Consider the following 20,831-nt stretch of genomic DNA (forward strand, 5'->3'; position numbering starts at 1 on the left):
ATTAATTTGTTTTATTTGATTTTTGAGGCTGACTACTCATAGATAAAGTAAAGTAATTCCATAGACAAATAAGTAAATTTATTCTATCCAATTTCACAATTAATATCAGATATCGTTCTACCTACTAAATCTTAAACAGCAACTAGTAGTGTTGGCTTACATACTAGGTAAATCAAGTTTGTATAATTGCTTTGAAGGGCTTATCGAATTTAATGATAAACAATATGTACTGCAAATGTATTTTATAGTTCGCATACTATAAGAATTATATACACTTTATGCATAGCCAAACAATATTTGGTAAAACATCAATGGAAAACCCAAACTTATGTTTAATATGTTTCGGATCGTTCAATATATTCAAAGTGCATTCCATACTTTTTTAAATTCCTAAGCATCAAACAAAAATTTTTTTTTTAATTTAAAGAAATCCTTAAAAAAAGATTAACAAACATATATACGACAAAAAAAAACGTAGTTAGCTTTATTTATGTGTAATTTTTATGGAGGGGACAACTTCCTCAATCCATTCTATGCTTATTTCAGTCACTTGTCGCAAGTAGTTTTGCTCCGTTTGGACCAGCTCAGTAAACAGAATGCATGGCGGCTTGTATTTTCCATGGAGCACACTGGACGGATGAATTCTGGCCTTTTGGCGACCGCTAAGTGTTAAGTAGTGTCCCTCCTTCTGCAGCATGGCGATGTTTTCAAAGAGTCCCGATATAAGGCATTTTTTTACAGCATCCAAATTATCGCCACAGCTATTTACAGCCAGATTAAGACGTGTGGCAATCTCTTGTAGCTGATTGCGTACATTACGTGCATAAGTTAAATTTCGTATGTTGAGAAAATTGTCGTGGCACCAGATTTTAGTCTTTTCGATCTTTTGAAAAGTAGCAAAGACCTTAAGTAGCGTTAAGTGGTCGCCATGCTTTGATTGAAATTTTGCATGCGCAAGAGAGGCTAGCTCAGATTTATCCGCATGGCCAATGAAGACATTATCGCTATTCATTGCAGCCACCAGACTAAGCATTTCATCCATGCAGCCAAAGCTGGGCGCGGAAAGTAAGAGTTTAGCATAACGCGGATCAAGCGGAAATTGAGCCAACCAGCGACCTGTGGTCGTTATGCAGGGCACAGTCACAGACTTGATGCCGCCCAGCTTCTCCAAGGTTTTATAGGCACTCACCACGCCCTGCTGCTCTGGTGCATCTATGAAATCAAAGCTATAGCAATCAATGCCCAGGGCTAGCAGCTGCAGCACCGTGGAGGTTAGATTAGCGCGTAGAATCTCAGGCTGCGTAGCGCTGGGAAATGCAGTCATAGCTTGTTTGGTGTAGGTGCGATAGCATTTGCCTGGCGCATCGCGACCAGCGCGTCCGCTACGCTGCCAAGCTTGAGCTTGGGAGATGCGCACCGTTTTGAGCAAATCCAAGCCAGAGCTGGCATTAAAGGATTTTTGTTTGACAAAGCCACAGTCAATGACACAGCGTATGCCTGGTATGGTTATAGATGTCTCTGCTATATTGGTGGCTAGCACAATTTTGCGCGTGTTTGCGGGAACGGGCATAAAGCATTCCAGCTGCTTGCCTTGAGACAGTTGGGCATAGAGCGTAAATACACGCACATCCGAGGGACCAGAGTTGTTAATTCTGGCCAACTGACGTATTTGTTGCGCCAAGGCCTCAATCTCCTCCTGCCCGGTGAGAAAAATAAGCACATCATGGTTAATGGGCTCATTTCGATGTATATCGAAGAGTGTAACTAGAGCAGCATGTATGTAATCATCCTGAGTTTGCTTGGCATGCATTATTCGCACAGGATGTGTGCGTCCCTCCAAATACATGCCTTTGACATTAAAGTATTGCCCAAAATGATCAATATCCATGGTCGCTGAGGTAATTATTAGCTTTAGCTTGGATAGCTTCTGCTTGCGGCGCTCCTGCTGCGCCTCCTTTACTATGCCAAACAGCACATCTGCATTGACAGTGCGCTCGTGCGCCTCATCCAGCATTATAGCCGAATATTTTCGCAACAAATGATCGCCAATAGCCTCACGCAGCAAAATGCCATCAGTGAGATAACGTATTCGAGTACGCTCCGTTGTGCTATCCTCAAAACGCACTGTGTAGCCAACAGCTTCGCCCACATTGCAAGCCATTTCCTGTGCCACACGTTTGGCTATGGTTATAGCTGCTACACGACGTGGCTGGGTTATGCCAATGATGCCTTGGTTAGCATAGCCAGCCTGCATCAGAAACTGTGGTATTTGTGTCGTCTTCCCGCTGCCTGTTTCGCCCATGATCAACAGTGTATCGTGAGCCTCCAGCTCTTTGAGTATGCGCTGTCGACAGTGATATACTGGCAGCGCTTTTCGTTCTTGCTCAATGCTTGTCTTGCGATTTGCCAGCACATTTTTGTATACTTGAGTTGGCTGCTTTGGCGGACTATAGTTGTTGGGTTTCTTAATAACGTTTTGTTCTTTCATGGGCTCCAACTTGCGTTTTACGGGAAATACGGCAGCCAGGCCTCTTGCATTTCCATTGCTGCCTATCAAGTACTTGGAATCCATGTTGCTTAGTTTGTGCTGCAAAAAAATAAACAATTAACAGTTGCCAAGCCTGTATTTGCACTGCAATTAATTTTATACGTACGCGTACATGAGTAGTATAACGGTTACTTTTATCTAAAGTTAAATATTTATACAAAACAGGCTGTTTTTAATGCATTTCACTTTTGTTGTTTACAGCACGTGTGCCAATAAAGATGAGCATATGCACTTGCTTTCAACTATCGATATACATATGAGCAACAATTATTTATAGCGAAATTTGATGTTTCTAAATAAATGTTAGGCAGTTTCTAATAATTTCAATAATTTGACTGCAATTTTATATATTGAAAATGATCGGGCAAGCTTTTGCTCACACTTAAGTAATAAGTAGATGTTTTACTTATAAATACTTACCTCAAGTATTTACGTGCATATTTTTCCATCCCTGAACAGCTGTTTTCGTTTTTCATTGGTGAGCTTCGCGTACGGTTTTTACTTTGGATTAGATTTTTAATTTGTTTTGCTTTTAGCTTGCAGAAAAGAAAGAAAATGGTTGCAGGTGGCGCATCAGATACGGGCGGCGTCAAGCCCATGGCCATTGCGGGCCGCATGGTTCGCGAGCGTGAGCGTTTGATTGGCATGACATCTGAAGAACGTGCCTGGCGCAAACAGTGGCTAAAAGATCAGGAGTTGCATCACGGAGCACGCAAGGTGCCTGCTTTGGAGCTCGAGCTTAACAATCCTATTAAGCGTTTCTACCGCGCACCCTTAGACAAAGTGTGTGAAGTTTTAACACCGGCGCTGGTGAGTTGAATTTAAGCATTATGTAATCAGCTAATAAGCAAAGATGATCCAAATTTTATACTATAGGGCTTCCAACGCGCCTACACAATACGTTACTGGACCGGCAAGGCACTGATTGCCATGGCGGGCATTTATGCCGGTGCCTACTATTTTAAGTACAATCAAAATGTAAGTAGACAGATGGTTAGCTTGAGCAGATTCCTATAGTGTGTATCTGTTAACAGGATTGGACGCGCAAGGGCGGCTGGCGTGTGATTTCTTCGCGTAAGGCTTGTGTGCCCGGCGATGAAGGCTATCCCCGTGTTTCGGATCGCTCGGCTCCCGCTGACTATGCGGCGCGCGGCTTCAAACAGGCGCCCATATAAAAATGTATACACTCAAATCCCATGCTTTGCTTAAGTTTGAAACAAATATATTAATAGTAGCAAAACGAAACCGTAATAAACTTTAAAAACACAATATTTTTAATCAGTCCATATGAACACTTTGAAGCAAAATTGCAATTGTGATTTTCAAAACATTGCATTGTTTACGTTTTGCTGCTGCTGGTTTTAGTGTTGTAAAACGGTAGGTGCAGTGCTGCAAAGCTACGAACAATATCCAATTGGATTACAACAGCTGGCGCCACATGCGTTGTGTATTATATTTAATATAAGTGGTCTTGAATTAAGAATTTAAATAATGGCTGCGCTATTTTTGCGCGATACAGCTGGACATAGCATGCTGTCGCCCAGACTGTTCCTGGCCAGCACAACTTTGCTGAAAAGATTTACATCCAAGATAAGCGCAGCTGTTGAACCGGAGGTGCTGTCAGATTTAGAAAAGGAAAACATAAAGCATCGTAAACATCCAGGCATAGTGAAACCAAATCATGTAGAATTACCCCAGCAGCTGAGTGATGCACTGAAGCGTATAATAGGCGATCATCCATTGCGAAAAGTAGTGCACGACAGTCAATTGCTTAATCGTTACATAAAATCCCGTCACCCGCCGCCGTCACAAGAGGAAGTTGAGCACAGAAAGCAGCTGATTGTGGAGGAAGTCAATGCAAAGATGCCGTTGGAACGCCTGTCCACGCTCAGCGAGGAAGAGGCGACGCGTTGGCAGCGTAAACGTGAACTGGAAATAAATCGTCGTCTGGGCCAACGAGTCTATGCTTGGAAACGAATTGATTATGGCGCCTATGAGGCTGTTGTCTACGCCATAGGCAGAGCTGCACAGGAATACGCGGTTTTGACGCGTGTGCTCAGTGAACTACAACAACGGGATGGACAGTTTAAGCCACGTAGTTTCTTTGACTTTGGCTCCGGCATTGGCACTGGCATGTGGGTGGCTAGTGAGCTCTGGCGAGACAGCATTTTTGAGTACTATAATGTGGACAGATCCCGTGAGATGAACGAACTGTCGGAGCTGATACTGCAAGGTGGTCTTGAGAATAAGCAGCGATCGTTAAAAAATGTGTTCTACAGACAATTTTTGCCTGCTATTGCCACAAAATACGAACTGGTGGTCATATCACATACACTCTTTGAGCTTTCTGATCAGCAACAACGAGAGGAAGTGTTGCTTAATCTCTGGCGTAAATGTGATGGTTACATGGTCATTGTGGAAGAGGGCACCCGACGCGGCAGTGAGCTGGTAAATGAAGCTAGAATGTTTCTATTAAAATCAGCGCTGCAAGCAGAAGAGAAGGCACATACGTTAGCGCCGGTACAATATTTTATTATAAATCATATTATATAGCTAAATTTAATTCTGATTACTTGCAGTGTCCGCATGATCAGAGGTGTCCACGACTTAGTGACTTGGCTGATCGAACACCCTGCAATTTTCCCATTACATATGCCCCACTGCGTATAAGCAGCGATGTCAAATCAGATCGGGCTAGTTCGCTCTATAGTTATGTTATCTTAAAGAAGGGTGCCACAGCAGATGCCACACGTCCATGGCCACGTATAGTGCGTCCTACGTTGGTGCGATCAAAACACTCTATTTGTCGCACCTGCACTGCGGCAGGTAATTTGCAGGAGGTCATATTCACAGCTGCCAAGCATGGCAAGTAAGTAGTAAAAGCTAATGTTCAAAATTGTCTCTATTGTATACTAACTATACTTGAATTTTAGACAAGCCTATAGATGCGCCCGTGTGAGTCGCTGGGGCGATCGTTTGCCAATGGAACTGGGCACACCAGAAACAAAGCCAAGCAAGCCCAGTAAAGCTGAGACAACACTGCTAGATGAGCTGGCGTAGTCAACCAGTTAATTAGGCCTTAAAAACAGGCTAAGCAATTAGTTGTTTAATTATATACAAACAAATCGTTGCACTGTGTAAATTTAATTAAATATATGCGTAAGCTTATTGATACCAAATGATGCTCAACTGGTGCTAGCACACCCTCGTATATATAAAGGTAGAACAAACAAAGCTATGTACAAAATTTATAGAGCATTACGGGCGTTAAATTTTGATGAGAAAATAACGTTATGTGGATTCTGTTAGTAACCAAAATAAAATTTTATACATTGCAAACTACAGCATAGGGATTAACTTAATTAATTGCATTAATTTTAAATTAATTTATAACATAAATATTTTGTTATACTTAAAAATATGTTTCAAAACTTTTGCCTAATGATATGTATATAAGGCCTGTTCAATTTTCAATTAGTAAAGTTAGCTGCCAGTTTTCAATTGTCTAGAGCTCCTCAAAGGCGACAATCCCAGTTATATGTGTGTGTAGTTAGTCTGACATTTGTCTGTATATTTATATGGGTAACGCGCCCTTTTAGCAACCTGCACAGCAGATCATCCCTGCGTTTAGTCCTTAGCTCCTTGCGTGGTCATTTGGCATAACGCTGCGTAGCACTAACAAATTGTATACAAAAAGGAACATTTTGTGGATGAGGTGCGCGGGAGACCGCGAAAACTGGCACGTTAAATGGGTGTGTTCTTATATGCTTTTAAGGATTGGCTTTATAACAAGGTGTGTGCTATAGATACATAAATGTGGCATATGAATACTGCTTGGAAATGTCTAACCAGCAACTCCCTTTCGGCATTGGGATATAAATGTTAGTGTTACCAACATGGGCGTAGCAAGCGGGGAAGCTATCATCCTATGATGATAAAAACTTAAGCACAACTCTTTGGAAAGTTTTAAATAAAAACTGTCCAGTGTGAAAAATCTGCCAAATCCCCCTAGATAACTTTTGGCTACGCCCAAGGTAAGCAAGCAACAAGGATTTCTTTAGTAATGTTTAAGGGTCAACAAACTTATTAAAACTTGAATTGATTTATTCACCTTAAATGAATGTAAATGCAAAAATTTCACATTCATTTTTATACTTTGCTAAGAATTTTCTATGGCCGCCCATAAATACATTGCGTTTAATTAAAGAGAGTACTTTACCTTAAGGAATTTTTTTCCCAGTCAAGTGACTATTTAGCAGATATTTTATCAAAAGTTATAATGCTAATGATTATATATATTTTAAGTTCCTAGATATTTTAGGCGAATACATTTTTATATGTAAAATATATAATCACTACACAGATAAGCTATGACCAATCAATCGCAATTTTTTCGGAATGAATTGTTTTACTTACACATCCTTAATCTAGGCATTTAAAATCTCTTTATAGGAGGTATTTGATAATTGTTAACAAATTCCACTCATATTTATTTATAATTATTATATAATTTAAGTATAAGTTCAAGCCAATTCTATTAAAACTCTTCTGAAAATCTATTTTTCTTACATTTGTTTTGAAAGTTTTCATCATACATCTTATGCTAATCTAATTTTAAAACAATTATTTCAATGACTGCATCGGCCAGGTAAATTTAATTAAACAATGCATTTGTCAAGTCATTAACCCATTTAGATGTATGCATATAAAATTGATATGACAGGATATAACATATATACGCTTATCCAATGATAAACGGTTACATTATATGCTAACCAAGAGCTCTTAACGCGTCCCGTCCTATGGGAACCGAATACACACTTGTATATATGAACATATATGTCAGGTGGCGCCCCCATAGCATCTCTGCCCAAATGTTATATATAGTTACAATTGTGTAAATGTATGTATGCCGACTAGGTGGGGTCAGCTCATTAAAAGGCGCGTTGCGCTGGTGTCAGCTGTCGCTCTATCTCTATCTGGCTATTTGTATTAGTAAGGTGCGTCCCACAACAACAACAACAACAGCAGCAGCAATTGGAAAAGCGGTGGCGTTTAGAAAGCATGCGCCGCTGTTGCTGTTGCAACATTTGAGTGACCCACCCAGTCAGTCAGTCAGTCAGCCAACCAACAAAGTCGAGGCAAGCGAAGCCAACCCAGCCGGCATTGTTGTTCCTTTTGTTCCGAGTCTAATTCTAATATCGACTCCCCCGCCGTATATATAATATATATATATATAATGTATGTAGCACAGTTGGGCGGTTGGTTGGTTGGTTAGTTAGTTAGTTGATCTAGTGGCATTTTCGGAGGCTACCTAGCGATTGTCTGACTTGTCTGTTCATCAGTCGTTGCTCGAGCGCAGTCAGGAATAGTTGCGGTTACCCATATTATAATATTTTAACGTGAATTCAAACATAGAGTTATATAACTACTGTCAATCCGGCATATTTCATTCGCGCCTGTATCTTGCTGAACCGTTACCATTGATATATACATTTCCGGTTGAGCAAAATTTCAGGTGTGTGAGAAATTTGTAACGGTATCATCAATATATTGTATGTGTTATACATATTGTGGTATAATTTTCTGGTTTTAAGTGTTCTGAAGTATATATTGTGTAAGTACAATCTGATATAATTTTTAGCACAATGATACTGGAAATCGTAGTGCCCAAATAAATAGTAAAATCATTATAAAGTATGGATTAAATGTCAATTAATATCAAAACATTGTTAGCAAACAATTCTAATTGTACACACAATAACAATAAGTAATAATTTCTTAAAATGTATAAAAAGCAATGCTCTACACATGTTTATTTTAAATTTCAAACTTTGTAATGTTGTAACTGACTTACCATACACAATTAAAATATATGTAAATTTGTATGTAATGATGCAACTATTTAGCGTAGGTCTGTAACACATTCAAGGATCGAATGATTTTTAAGAAAGTTATGGCAAAAAACTAATGCAGACAGCTTGCATTTGCTTTTTATTTCAATTCTTTTGCGTTTTAGATACATGAAAGTCTAAATTTCATTTTGCATTTGAGCAATTAAAATATTTTTCCATGCTGCTTGCTCTATCTATATATAATAATTAATATATAACTATCTCAATAAGATCGAATAAGAAAAATAACTAAGTTGAAAATAAATATAAGAGTTCAATTTGAATTGGATACAACTGAACACTGGTTGATGGGCGCAGGTAAGTATGGTGGACACACAGGATAAGTAAGGTAAGTATTATCGCAATGACACACAGCAGCGAAAATGTCAAAGTTGTACAATTACAAATGTAAAGATGCAGCTTTGTTTATAGCAGCAATACGTAAACAATTAAACAAGTTATGCCTAAAAATCAGCTTCTTGTTCAATTTTAAATTTCTCTAATATGTTGCTCAAATTGAACAGTAACACTAACAGAACCTTTTGTGAAATTAACAACTACTGGTTTAGTGTACCAATGAGTATCTTTGTTTTTATCCAATTCAAATTGAACTTTAACATTCATAATGAATTTAGTTCTTTTGAAATTAAACATAATCAAGTTTCGATAAAGTTATTACAAAAAAAAAAAAACTGTTACAAAATTGTCTTTTTCTATAATTTTAGACTTTGTAAAGCATAACAATTCCACAGTTTATTTTTAACTTTATTCGCCATTATTATTTATATTTATTTGTATTAAAATACTTTGTAGCTAGATTGTAGATCGAGCTTAATACTTGTAAATTACACCATCATATATTAAATATATATATAGCAAAAATACTCAGTCGACCTTCCATTAAACATGAACAGTCCGAAGTTTAATTTGTGGAATGAAATGAAATGTTCCCTAGATTTTAGAAACAACACTGAGTGAAAAGATCAATAATGTTTGGTTAATCCATACATGCATTATTTATTTAATTCAATACATTTATTTGGATATAGCATTGGAAATTTAAACAATCGACATTTCGAATTGTCCGGGCGTAGCAATCACGCCACAACTATTTATGGGTCATAAAGTAATCTGATTTTCAGCTTCCGACAGAGTAAAATGTATATGCTTATAAATATTTTGACACACGACCACAATTGGTTCAAGTTGGAATTATCAGCTCACATGATGAAGCTGGGACAGGGGTATGAATTTATAAGAAAGCAATTGAAATGCATTTGAGAGACGACAGCTGAACACCCACAAGTCACAAAGCTGACGACAAATTCGACTTTGAACTGCTTGAGAGACTTTTGAAGTGATGCCGCAAATATTTGGACTTTGACAGCGATAAGTAAACATACTGAAAGAATTAATCAATTGTAAATTGTTAATATATGTATAATTTTGGCAAGAAGTTTAATCTAAACAATTGTTATCTTTGAGCACAATTTTCTAGCTAAGTATCCAAAATGGTGCAGAGTTTTCTGTGCTGTAGATCTACTTGGGCATAAGTGTAGTAATGTTTGATCTATTTAAGCTGCTAATCACCGCTTCAGACTTGCGGGAACCGACAATAGTCAACAAAGGGTGGTTGACGTGACTTTTAATTTTAATTATATAGTATTTTTCTTTATTCGTAAGGCTATGAGCTACTGCTATACATTTCAATTGGCTTTTGTTTAGCTTGTTTCAAAGCTAAAAACAAACACAACACAAAGTCCACGAATGAAAATTATATAATACGTATACGACTAGCTTGTGTGTTGTAGCAACAATTACGATAATAACTAAATAAGCACACTCCATGAGCAAGTTTCATTCTTGAACAAAATCCAACACTTTGATATGACTCACAAGCGGCCTCAGTCCTCAGTCGCTGAGAAATAGAAAGCACTTCAAGCTAAAATACAAGTTTTCAATAGTGCACAGCAAAAAAATAAAGTAAGCTACTAAACTAATTAGAATTATTAAAAGAACATTAAAATTCAATTGAGCTCATATTGTTAGTTGACCTTTGACTACTAGAACGATAACTTTTGTATAAAACCATTAAATCAATCTATAAGTTAGCAGATAGTCAACTGATATGATAATTATGTATTTCAATGCTTTCCGCCAACGATAAGAAATTGGCGTCTGTATAAACAATAAATGTAGAAATTAATAACTTGTATGTGCGCAAAATATAACATTATTTTTGTACAAAAAGTCAAGTTATCTACTAGAAACCGAAAGCTAAAATAAAGAAACACTTCTGAATCATTGTACAAGAGCACAAAGACCATGAGCGTCTTGGCAGTTGCGACTGTATATTGATAGGTATATTCCATATATATTCGTGACAGAGCATTGTTAACTTGCATGATAATGTTGTTCATATAGAGCGCTTTGCTGTTAAACGTTGTGACTGTAAACGCTAAATGAACAAAAAATGAAACAAACCAATGGCAACAGTAACAGCAACAAAAACACAAAGTAATATATTTTTATTACGTATGTAGTATTTATTACGTACAAAAAATTGCAAGAAATTTAATATGTGGACTTTTGAACCGAGCCGACGAGAGTCGTTGTCAAGCGATCGTGCAAACGAGTGAGCCACCAAAAAATTTTAATCAACTGCCAACAGGTATAAAATATACACCCTTACATGTGCACATGTGAATGCTTATCAATGAAGGAAAACTATAATATAAACTAATGTGCTAAAAAACAAGGCGAAATATTTGTTAACAACTGCCGAACGGACTTAGTTTCGTTGTTTTGATAAAGTTAACACCCCGCTCAGATACGCACCCACACATGCGCATAGATAAACATACACACACACACCCGCAGACAAACAGCTGAGACTGAGACTGAGACGGCGACTGCGGCTGAGACGCACGATCGATCGTTTTCTTTGCTGGTGTGTATCTGTGTGTGTGTGTGTGTGTGTGTGCCTCAACGTCGAGTCTCAACTGGCATTCTGAGGGAAACGGGAACGGCACGGAAATCGACAGCGCTAGCTAGCTGGGATTATTATTTGTTTGCTGGCCGCCAGTCGCCCATGTCACATCGAAGACGTTGTTTCGCTCGGTCTTGTGCAGCGCGAATTAATCAAATCGAACAGCCTTAAGTAGGAATATAAAATATTTTATGTTTTAATTGTCAACGATTTTAGTACGGGTAAGGCCAACACAAATATTGTCGAAAGCCAATTTCAATCAAAGTGTGAAAAATAAATATAAAATTGTTGAGCAAAGTGCTATTCATGACTAAGAATAAATTAGATATGAGGATATTGTGTAAAAATCAGTTGAAAGTGTAAAAACAAAAACTAAAATGAAAACTAATAAATTACTCAAATATATTTATGATAAATAAACCAAATAAAGAAATAATTGTATTAAAAATAAAAACTGTGCAAGCAATAAATTGTTTATATAGCAAATTTTAAACGAACTTGCCAAAGTTCACAAAAAAAGAATTGTTTAATTGACACATATAAATAAGCATTTTAATCAAAATGCATAAGCAAATATATATTTTCTTAAATATTATAAGTTGCATGAAATAGAAAATTTAGCTGAGTTGCGGCTTTAGAATATAATAACTAATTGATTGGCTGTCACAGGTCCAATGCATGTATAGATTACACTTGAGCAAAGGTAGTTGAACCTTTAACAATTGCACACAAGTGCAACTACTTAAATGTCATTGGCAATGATTTATTCAAATGATTTGCATTTTAATACAGCTCAGTTAATTAAATTAGCACATTATTAAGCCATATTTTGACATGTGCCCAAAAAAATTCAAGTAAATTTCATATTTTTTATGAAAAGAAACAATGGAAGCAGCTGCTCTTAATTGACTTTCGGGTTCTGGGCAGATGATGATGCTACGCATTTGTTGCAGCTCCTCATGCTGAACCGGTTTACTTACAAGCAGCTGTAGTACAGGTACTACAGACATATACAACTACTACTTGTATCTATGTGCTTGCAATGTATCTAAATCGGCTATAAAGCATAACAAGCATGACAAGCAACAGGTGATGCATATACCTTTCAATGAGTATGTGTATCTTAAAATAAAAACCGGTAGCTAATATATTTGTTATTAAACTCTCACATGCATTGTTATTCAATTATTAATATACAATAAAATACATGTTTTATGCTAATTGTAATTGCGTTTGATGAGATAATTTAGCGAAGAATTGAACTTTGACAACCTTTACAAAAACGCTTTACTTTACGAAATTTAAAAAACTTCCTAAAAAACTCGCCTATCAGCAGAGCACCTTGAATTGCTCTTAAATATATAAGCGTGCTTAAATTTTTTTCACTTATTTGTCACATTTTAAATATAAATTTAACAGCGTAGTAAGCTGAGTATGACAAGCTCTCATTGATAAAGACACACGCGAGCATCAAACATTTTTGAAAAGGCGTATATTTTTGAATCTAGCCCTCAAGATAAGCATCCGAGCTGAGGGCATTGACATGATCTTCTAAATGTAATAAAAAAAAAAGAAAACATTATACTTAGATTGGCAAATCAAACACCTTCAGTTGTTATTGTTGTTGCTGCTCAGATTCAGATCCAGTTGTATTGAGATCTGCTGATAAGGCAGCTCCTGCTGCGGGTTAAAGATGACACATTGGCGAGCACTTCGTCAGCTGGCAATGGCGATTGTAGGCGATTGGTTATGAATATAAACAATACAAATAATGTATATGCATATATAAATGCGTAAAAGTAAATAAAAACAATGCTTTTGTTATTTTGATAGAGCAGTGAACGATTTTTTCTATATTTGTCTATATTATATTTAATTGTGCTGTGCTTTAGCCAGCTGTACCTTGATCTTACTGCAAAACGATTTCTATTAATTTAATTGAAATTACTTCTTTCAATGTGGAGTAAATTGCGCGCTATATAAAATTATTCATACTACTTATATTGAGGTTGATGCAGATAACTCAAAAAATTGTTGTCATTCAATTGTGCCATATAAGCAAATGACAGAAATTGTGTCACTTTATATATATATATATTATTATATATATATATTGTCTTTCCTATATAATATGTATGCTCTAATGTATTCATAATTTGTTTAGATACAATGCTTTAGATAAATGTTTAAGATAAAAAGCAAATAATATAAAGAAAGCACAGCTTCAATAAAATTCTCTAAAAGCTTGAAATAAGGAAGTATTTCTCATTACATCTTATGTTGACAACTAAAATTCCTTACACACTTTTAATGTATAACTTGCACTTTGATTTGGCTTACTTAGCGAATCAATAATATTATTTAAAAAACAAATTTTTGACGTCAACTACAATCAGTGTTTGCGTAGAAATAATGACACATATAAAATCAATAATGTACCTAGCATACTTACTATAAATATTACGGTAGAGCGAGAGCTTTTCAATGGGTACTCTTTAGATCGACAGGTGCCAAGGCGACTGAGATTTAATCAAACAAACTTACATAAAGATGTCTCAATGTGCAATGTGGCACGTAAGCAAACTCGTTTTGCCAATGACGGTAACTGCAGTTCAATACGATCAATTTTGTGGCATAACTCCTTGTTGCATGAGGCCTGTTGCAACACTTACATATCAATCAGGCGCTTAAAAGTGCAATTGAAATAGCTTTAAAAATATGCCAGCTCTTTTTTATTATTTTAATTTATTTTATTTTATTTTTTATTTTAGTTGATTGTAAATTATGCCAACAGCTCGAGAAACATTCTTTAGCGCAGATGGCGGCACTGCCGGCATAGGTCTGGGCATTGAGATTGGCGATACCAGCGCATCTCAAGCGGGACGTGGTGTCTATAATGCCACCACTGTGCCCATGACAAGTGCCAGCAGCTGGCGCAATGGACAGACCAACGCTGCCACAAAATCCACAAGCAGCGTGCTTGCCACGCCCACAAGTTCGCCTGCCGTTGCTAGCAAGCAACCGCCACTGCAAGCTGTATCAGAGGCAGAGGCAGAGGGTGAACCTGAGGAGGAGTTTAATTTAGATTTGGATGCACTCTCTAATCTGCCTGCACGCGAGTCTGTGGACATGGAGTTCAAAGAGCTTTCGCTAACGGTTAAATTAGGCTTTAATCGAGGTGGGTGTGGCATCAATTAGGATCTGTAAGATATGGCGCCGTAATATAAGTTCAAACATCAGCCGATAAGATTAGCCAAATATAAATAGTAGGCATTGACTTTTATGGGCTCCATAAGCAGCGGCTACTTCCCAAGAAAACTTTAGTACTGTTGCCAACAGTTGTATATGCACATATCCAAGATAATAATTATTTTATAGAGCTATGGTAACATGTGTCTTTTTGGCTATTGAGTTTAGCAATGCCAAACATTTCATCAAGACTACCTGCTAGTCAGTTCTTTAACAGTTCTTTGTTTTCCAATTTGATAAGATAGCGCGCCCTTGTCCCCGGTTCAGCTATCAGTTAGTCATTAGCACATAAACAATAGCTGCTAAATTGGGCCTGCTTATTAGCTTGTAAGGGTAAAAATTCAATTATAGTTAGTTCCATCTCTTGGCTAATGATAAACAAATACTATTTATATAAAGAAGTAAGAATACTCAAAGAAATATTTATTTATTTTTATTATTTAAAGACTATTAGGGTATTCACGATTCGCTTAGTTTGTTTTATAACTTTATTTATAACTTTTATTTGCTACGCTATGCCACATTTAACAATATCAAAGTTCAACATATAATAAATGTGTTAATGTTGATATCTACATTAGCGTAACTTGATTAAAGTGCAATTATAATGTTTTTGACCAATTGGGTTATGACATCCATTTCTCATGACTTCTTTATAATGGAATAATTTAAGGCAAACGGCATTTTTGTTAATACTAAGCACAGTTAAGTAACTAAACAGTTCAACGATCTGTTTGAATGAGAAAAACTCTGAACTTAAGGTTGCTTTTTTGGCATACATATTTAATTTTTTGTAATAGCAATTAAAACGAGCAAATAATTATATATAAAAGTTATATAACTAGTAGGTTTTTAGGGAATCCAAACTATTCATTTTTTGGTACAGAGTATGAATATTGAATGTCTGGTTCAATAATTTTTTTAACTAACATTAATTAATTTAACATGTTGCTTGGCTTGACATGTTTGAATTTTGATGTGCTAAATGCTCTATTTACTTTTCACTTTTGACATTCTAACAATTTAATTAAATGAATCAACAGGTGAAAAGGAGATTTTGCACAATGTGTGCGGCAAATTCCCAGGCAGCCAGCTTATTGCTATTATGGGCCCATCTGGAGCTGGCAAATCCACACTGCTTGATGCTTTATCGGGTTTTAAAACAACTGGAGTAGATGGATCCATACTGCTCAATGGCAGAAGACGTGATTTGCGTAAGTTAGCCTAAAAAAATAAAGTTGGCCTGATTTAAAACGTTACCTTACTTACAGCTTCATTCCGTCGCATGTCCTGCTATATAACACAGGACGATCGTCTGCAGCCTTTGCTTACAGTTAGCGAGAATATGCATATAGCAGCTGATTTAAAATTGGGTGAAAATGTTAGCTACGAGGAAAAGGAGAGCAGGATTGAAGATATTTTACTACTGCTGGGTCTTTATGAGCACGATCAGACGCTAACCATGCGACTGTCCGGTGGTCAAAAGAAGAGGCTATCAATTGCCATGGAATTAATAAATAATCCCACTGTGATGTTTCTAGACGAGCCCACAACGTATGTCTTACGCTTAAAGAATTGTATTAATTTGAATTATATATTTTTTTTATTATTTTCTTTTACACTTTTAGAGGCTTGGATAGCAGTTCCTGCACCAAGGTATTGGAGTTGCTGAAGCGTCTAACAACCCAAGGTCGCACCATTATCTGCACCATACATCAGCCCACAGCAAAATTGTTCCAAATTTTCGATCAGGTCTATGTGCTCTCTGCTGGCAATTGTGTCTACCAGGGCGGCACCCAAAAGCTGGTGCCCTTTTTGCATTCCGTCGAGCTGCCCTGTCCCATGTATCACAATCCCGCCGATTACAGTGAGTTACAAATAAGCGTATCTTGAAGATATTTTTTATAACTGTTCGTCTTGCTTAATAGTTATTGAGCTAGCCTGTGGTGAATATGGCTTTGACAAGATCGACACACTCAAGGCTGCTACGGAAAATGGCAATTGCTTAACGTGGTTCAACAATCCACGTGCTGTGCTGCGATCTGAGGCGCTTATGCGTAAATATCCCATACCGAAACGCACTAAGAATGTTTCGCTAGAGAACACCAGTCTGACGAATCAATGCTCTGTGCTACTGCGACGCGGCTACATTAAAGCAAAACGTGATACGACAATGACGCATCTACGCATCATTGTTAACATAGCGGTCGCGGTGCTCTACGGCGCTTTATATGATCATGCCGGAAAGGAGGGCTCGCGCGTGCTGGACAATTATAATCTGCTGTTTGCCATATTAATGCATCATACGATGACTACAATGATGTTGACCGTGCTGACATGTGTGTAGCTCTTATCGCTTAATTGCCAAATAGTTCTGAAAACTAAACATATATTTTTTTTCAAAATTCATCTTTACAGTTCCCATTGAGATGACGATTTTAATCAAGGAACACTTTAATCGCTGGTACTCGTTGAAAGCTTATTACATTGCCATGACGCTGGTGGATCTGCCTATAACGGTAATTAGCTACGCTTTTAAATTAAATAAAGTCTTATCTAAAATTTGTATTTCATCTTTCAGATCTTCAGCAGTTTTATATTCTCGGTTATCATATATCTATGGAGCTATCAGCCTATGGAATGGGTGCGCTTCTGGATGTTCTTTGTCATTAGTTTGCTCATAGTTTTCGTTGGTCAAAGCTTCGGTCTTATAATTGGTGCCTGGTTCAGCGTAACCAACGGCACCTTCCTGGCGCCCGTGCTTACCATTCCCATGATGATGTTTGCTGGCTTTGGTGTAACCTTGCGTGATTTGCCCAGTTACTTAAGATGGGGCAGTCATATATCGCATTTGCGATATGGCCTGGAAGGATTTATAGCGGCCATCTATGGCATGGATCGTAAGGTGTTGGAGTGCAATGAGCCCTACTGCCATTATAGGTAAAATCTAAAGTCAATGACTTTTTAAAATTAAACTAATGTTTTATTATTTCACTGTGCAGATACCCAAAGAAATTCCTGGAGGAGATTTCCATGACTGGCGATCAATTCTGGAAAGATTTAATTGCGCTTTGCTCAATGATGGTGCTACTACGTGTGGGCGCTTACATAGTGCTCCAAGCCAAGATCAAGTCCGTCAGATGAGCTTGCCAGCTGACGCAAATCTTGCCCTTACACCCTTGTATTATATATAAATTGTTGAACATTAGATGTTTAGTGTTAATTTTACTAAATTAATTATTGTACATTAAAAAAACACTTGTTAATTATGGGAATTAGCCATATTATATCACAGCTCTTGTTTCGGTTTTCTCTACGCTAGTCTGTTCCAGCAGCTGCTGCAGTGCCTGCGCATTGGACACCATACTACTTAACAACAGAGATTAAAATTAACAACAACACGTGTGTAGATTTCACAGTTAAATATTTAAATTAAGATGGCCTATAAAAGACGCCCCTAACTACCAGCAGATAAACGCTGTTTGAACCTTAATAATGACGTTGGCTTCTTACTGAACTTTAATGTTTGTTGCGTCGTTAGCAGCTCCACAAAGTAAATGACTGATTGTTCGCCCAAGGTCTGCACACGTAGGCTGGGCAAATTGATGCCCACAATGGGACACACAAGATCCACACCTTCAACTTCAGCATCTGCAGTCAACTGCTTGGAATAGGCCGTAAGATCCTCGCGCTGATTTAACAGATATGCGGGCGCACGTCCAAGTTCCTTAAACACCTGCTCTCGTTTTATGTCTGTCCAGCTGGGTTGCTCAATGGCCACCGCGGTACGCAGTACAATTAGTCGACTGTCCACTTTTGGCTGTGCACGCTGTGGTAGTTGCTGTTGTGCCTTTAGCTCCTCGGCTCCATCAAACAATTGCTTAGAGTATTGACCTAGCATGCATAATGAAAGGCTGGTGTCTACTAGCTGATCGGCAAAGCGGTCATATTCGCCTTGATCCAATTTGCGCAACGCCCAGATCTCCAGTTGCTTCAGCTCAGATGCACTTAGTGTACAATTCAATTGCGCACAGCTCCATATAAATGTGGCCAGATCTTTGGCACGCAGCTCGCTGGGTTTGTACTTCAGTAAACGTGCTACAAGTGCTTGCATGCAATCCGGCTGATCCCATTGCGTTTCAGCAAAGTAGGCAAAGATATGTGCCAGACCGCGTGGCTGCAGTTGCGCTAGTTGAGCTGGATCCAAGCAGATTAGCTGCAGTTGCTCGCAGATTTCTTCATTGTGCACACGTTGCAGTCGCATAGCTTTTACATAGCTAACAAGCAGTGCATCTGCACCTGGATCTGTGGTCTTAAGGTTCAGAGTAGCTGCCACTAAAGCGGCTTCGTACTGCTCACGCGCTACGCCTCTTATTACAGTGGAAGTTTTGTAGACTGCATAGCTTAATAGGGCCAAATCCATGGGAGTCAGCTTAGATAAGTGTTGCTCCAGATGTGTGGCAAGAAACGTCTCTAGGTAACTGCCCTTCTGTTGCTTGTAGAAACTCATGTAGAAACAGATTTGCAAGAAGCGCTCCTTGCTGTTGCAGTTTTCATTTGCCAGACGTCGCATAGCCGCATGATAAAAATCTATGCGCCTTAGCCAATTGGGCATAAGAAACAGAAAGGCATAAAGTGTTTCCAGTACTGTGCTCGTATCCATTTCTGCCAGCAGTGCTGTAGACTGCGCATCCAGTGCGTTCAATGTCGCCGCGTACATCGGTGGCGCTGCATTGGATCTGTAGGTGGAGGCGTGTATAATCAAGGCTGGCAACTGGGTTGCTGGCGTCTTTTGTACTGTGCGACGAAAGTAGCGTTCATCTGTTATTGGGAAAAAGTCAGAATAACGTATTGTAATGGCTGGCAGCACGTGCTCTTCGCATTTGTAGCGCTCCATGGCAATATGCTTGGAAAACCGATTCAGCAACGTTCCAGTGTCCTCAACATATTCGCGCAGTATATCTCTAACAGCAAATGAAGCATAGCTGCGCGGATTACTAATTGAAGTTGTCGCCAACCGGCGTATTATCGCGAACATTGCTTTAACAATTTATGTTTTTATATAATTGTTTGTACACCGCGCACATGTGTTAAATGATAAAACAGTGACAAGGCCCTAAAGTATCTTTAAGTACTAAAGTCACTTAAAGTATAATGTAATTGCCGTGACACAATATTAAAAGTAAAATTTACGATTGAATTTTGGCCATTTCAAGCTAAGACCAGACTTATTTATTGTAATATAAGCAGATGTTTTAAAATTTCTCTCATCCAATTTAAAGGAATATTTGGTTCAGTTGTCACCGTGACAAAAATACCATCATGTGGATCATCTCTATATAGTAAAATACTAGATATGTAATATCTTTGTTTTACAGCACTACTTTGATAAGAAAATAGCTATGGGCAAGAGAGCAGCCGGATTTGTTTTGTTTCGAAGACTTTGTGGACAGATTGAATATCTGCTCATGAAAGCCTCTTATGGTGACTTCCACTGGAGTTCACCCAAAGGCCATGTTGATCCCGGAGAGGATGACTTCACCACAGCGCTGAGAGAGACAAAGGAAGAAGCCGGGCAAGTGTTTTTGTCTTATGTGCAGATATAAATTTTAAGTATTAATGAGCTGTTATTTATATAAACATCTCATATTTCTTACAGTTATGATGAAAGTGATTTGAAAATTTACCGCGATACGCCACTTACTCTTAATTATAATGTAAAGGGCAAGCCCAAGGTTGTTATCTATTGGCTAGCAGAGCTGCGCGATCCGAATAAGGCAGCAATACTATCTGAAGAGCACACGGAGCTTAAATGGCTGGCCAAAGAAGCTGCCAAAGAATGTGTTGGCTTTAAGGACAATCAAGTAATGATTGACAAATTCCACGAAATGATTCTTGAAATGGACAAGAAGAGTCCATGCCCATGTCCATGAATGCGGGAATAATAGATATTTCTAAAATTGTTAGATAGCAGCATTACAGATATTATTTTAAAGATCTTATATTTTTGTGTATTGTTTCATAAATAACAAGCAAGAAATGATACAATGAATGCTAAATAACTTTTTGCGGTGCGTTTAAATATATTGCATTTTGTAGCCTTACTTTGCTGTTACATGTCACTTTAAGATACTTGTAACGAGTCATGAGA

At 37.9% G+C, this 20,831-nt stretch overlaps 6 protein-coding genes across 6 annotated transcripts; 4 read left to right on the top strand and 2 right to left on the bottom strand.

Moving 5' to 3' along the window:
- Positions 1-458: 458 nt before the first annotated feature.
- On the bottom strand, positions 459-2,827 carry LOC108605997 (ATP-dependent RNA helicase DHX33). The gene is made up of 2 exons (XM_017995823.2): positions 2,655-2,827; positions 459-2,587 (listed from the first exon to the last, which is right to left on the bottom strand). Exon 2 carries the CDS (start codon positions 2,570-2,572, stop codon positions 485-487), a length of 2,088 nt encoding a protein of 695 aa, XP_017851312.1. The 5' UTR covers positions 2,573-2,587; positions 2,655-2,827; the 3' UTR covers positions 459-484.
- Positions 2,828-3,084: 257 nt separating this feature from the next.
- LOC108606064 lies at positions 3,085-3,814 on the top strand. The gene is made up of 3 exons (XM_017995914.2): positions 3,085-3,358; positions 3,425-3,526; positions 3,583-3,814. Exons 1-3 carry the CDS (start codon positions 3,104-3,106, stop codon positions 3,721-3,723), a joined length of 498 nt encoding a protein of 165 aa, XP_017851403.1. The 5' UTR covers positions 3,085-3,103; the 3' UTR covers positions 3,724-3,814.
- Positions 3,815-3,989: 175 nt separating this feature from the next.
- On the top strand, positions 3,990-5,828 carry LOC108606033 (methyltransferase-like protein 17, mitochondrial). Its single transcript, XM_017995865.2, has 3 exons — positions 3,990-5,068; positions 5,128-5,417; positions 5,482-5,828. The coding sequence occupies exons 1-3, from the start codon at positions 4,040-4,042 to the stop codon at positions 5,606-5,608; spliced, it is 1,446 nt and encodes a 481-aa protein (XP_017851354.2). The 5' UTR covers positions 3,990-4,039; the 3' UTR covers positions 5,609-5,828.
- A 5,697-nt stretch (positions 5,829-11,525) lies between these two features.
- LOC108608382 (ATP-binding cassette sub-family G member 4) lies at positions 11,526-17,934 on the top strand. Its single transcript, XM_017995811.2, has 9 exons — positions 11,526-11,652; positions 14,203-14,609; positions 15,724-15,894; positions 15,952-16,234; positions 16,309-16,547; positions 16,609-17,019; positions 17,099-17,199; positions 17,262-17,620; positions 17,683-17,934. The coding sequence occupies exons 2-9, from the start codon at positions 14,216-14,218 to the stop codon at positions 17,822-17,824; spliced, it is 2,100 nt and encodes a 699-aa protein (XP_017851300.1). The 5' UTR covers positions 11,526-11,652; positions 14,203-14,215; the 3' UTR covers positions 17,825-17,934.
- LOC108596570 (bis(5'-nucleosyl)-tetraphosphatase [asymmetrical]) lies at positions 12,391-20,739 on the top strand. The gene is made up of 4 exons (XM_017982480.2): positions 12,391-12,401; positions 17,976-17,980; positions 20,099-20,255; positions 20,340-20,739. The coding sequence occupies exons 1-4, from the start codon at positions 12,391-12,393 to the stop codon at positions 20,611-20,613; spliced, it is 447 nt and encodes a 148-aa protein (XP_017837969.2). The 3' UTR covers positions 20,614-20,739.
- On the bottom strand, positions 18,138-19,787 carry LOC108606008 (CG4619). Its single transcript, XM_033293653.1, has one exon. The coding sequence runs from the start codon at positions 19,716-19,718 to the stop codon at positions 18,138-18,140; it is 1,581 nt and encodes a 526-aa protein (XP_033149544.1). The 5' UTR covers positions 19,719-19,787.
- Positions 20,740-20,831: the final 92 nt, after the last annotated feature.

This window comes from Drosophila busckii, chromosome 2L (assembly GCF_011750605.1).
Source record: "Drosophila busckii strain San Diego stock center, stock number 13000-0081.31 chromosome 2L, ASM1175060v1, whole genome shotgun sequence".
In the NCBI taxonomy this organism is placed as follows: domain Eukaryota; kingdom Metazoa; phylum Arthropoda; class Insecta; order Diptera; family Drosophilidae; genus Drosophila; species Drosophila busckii.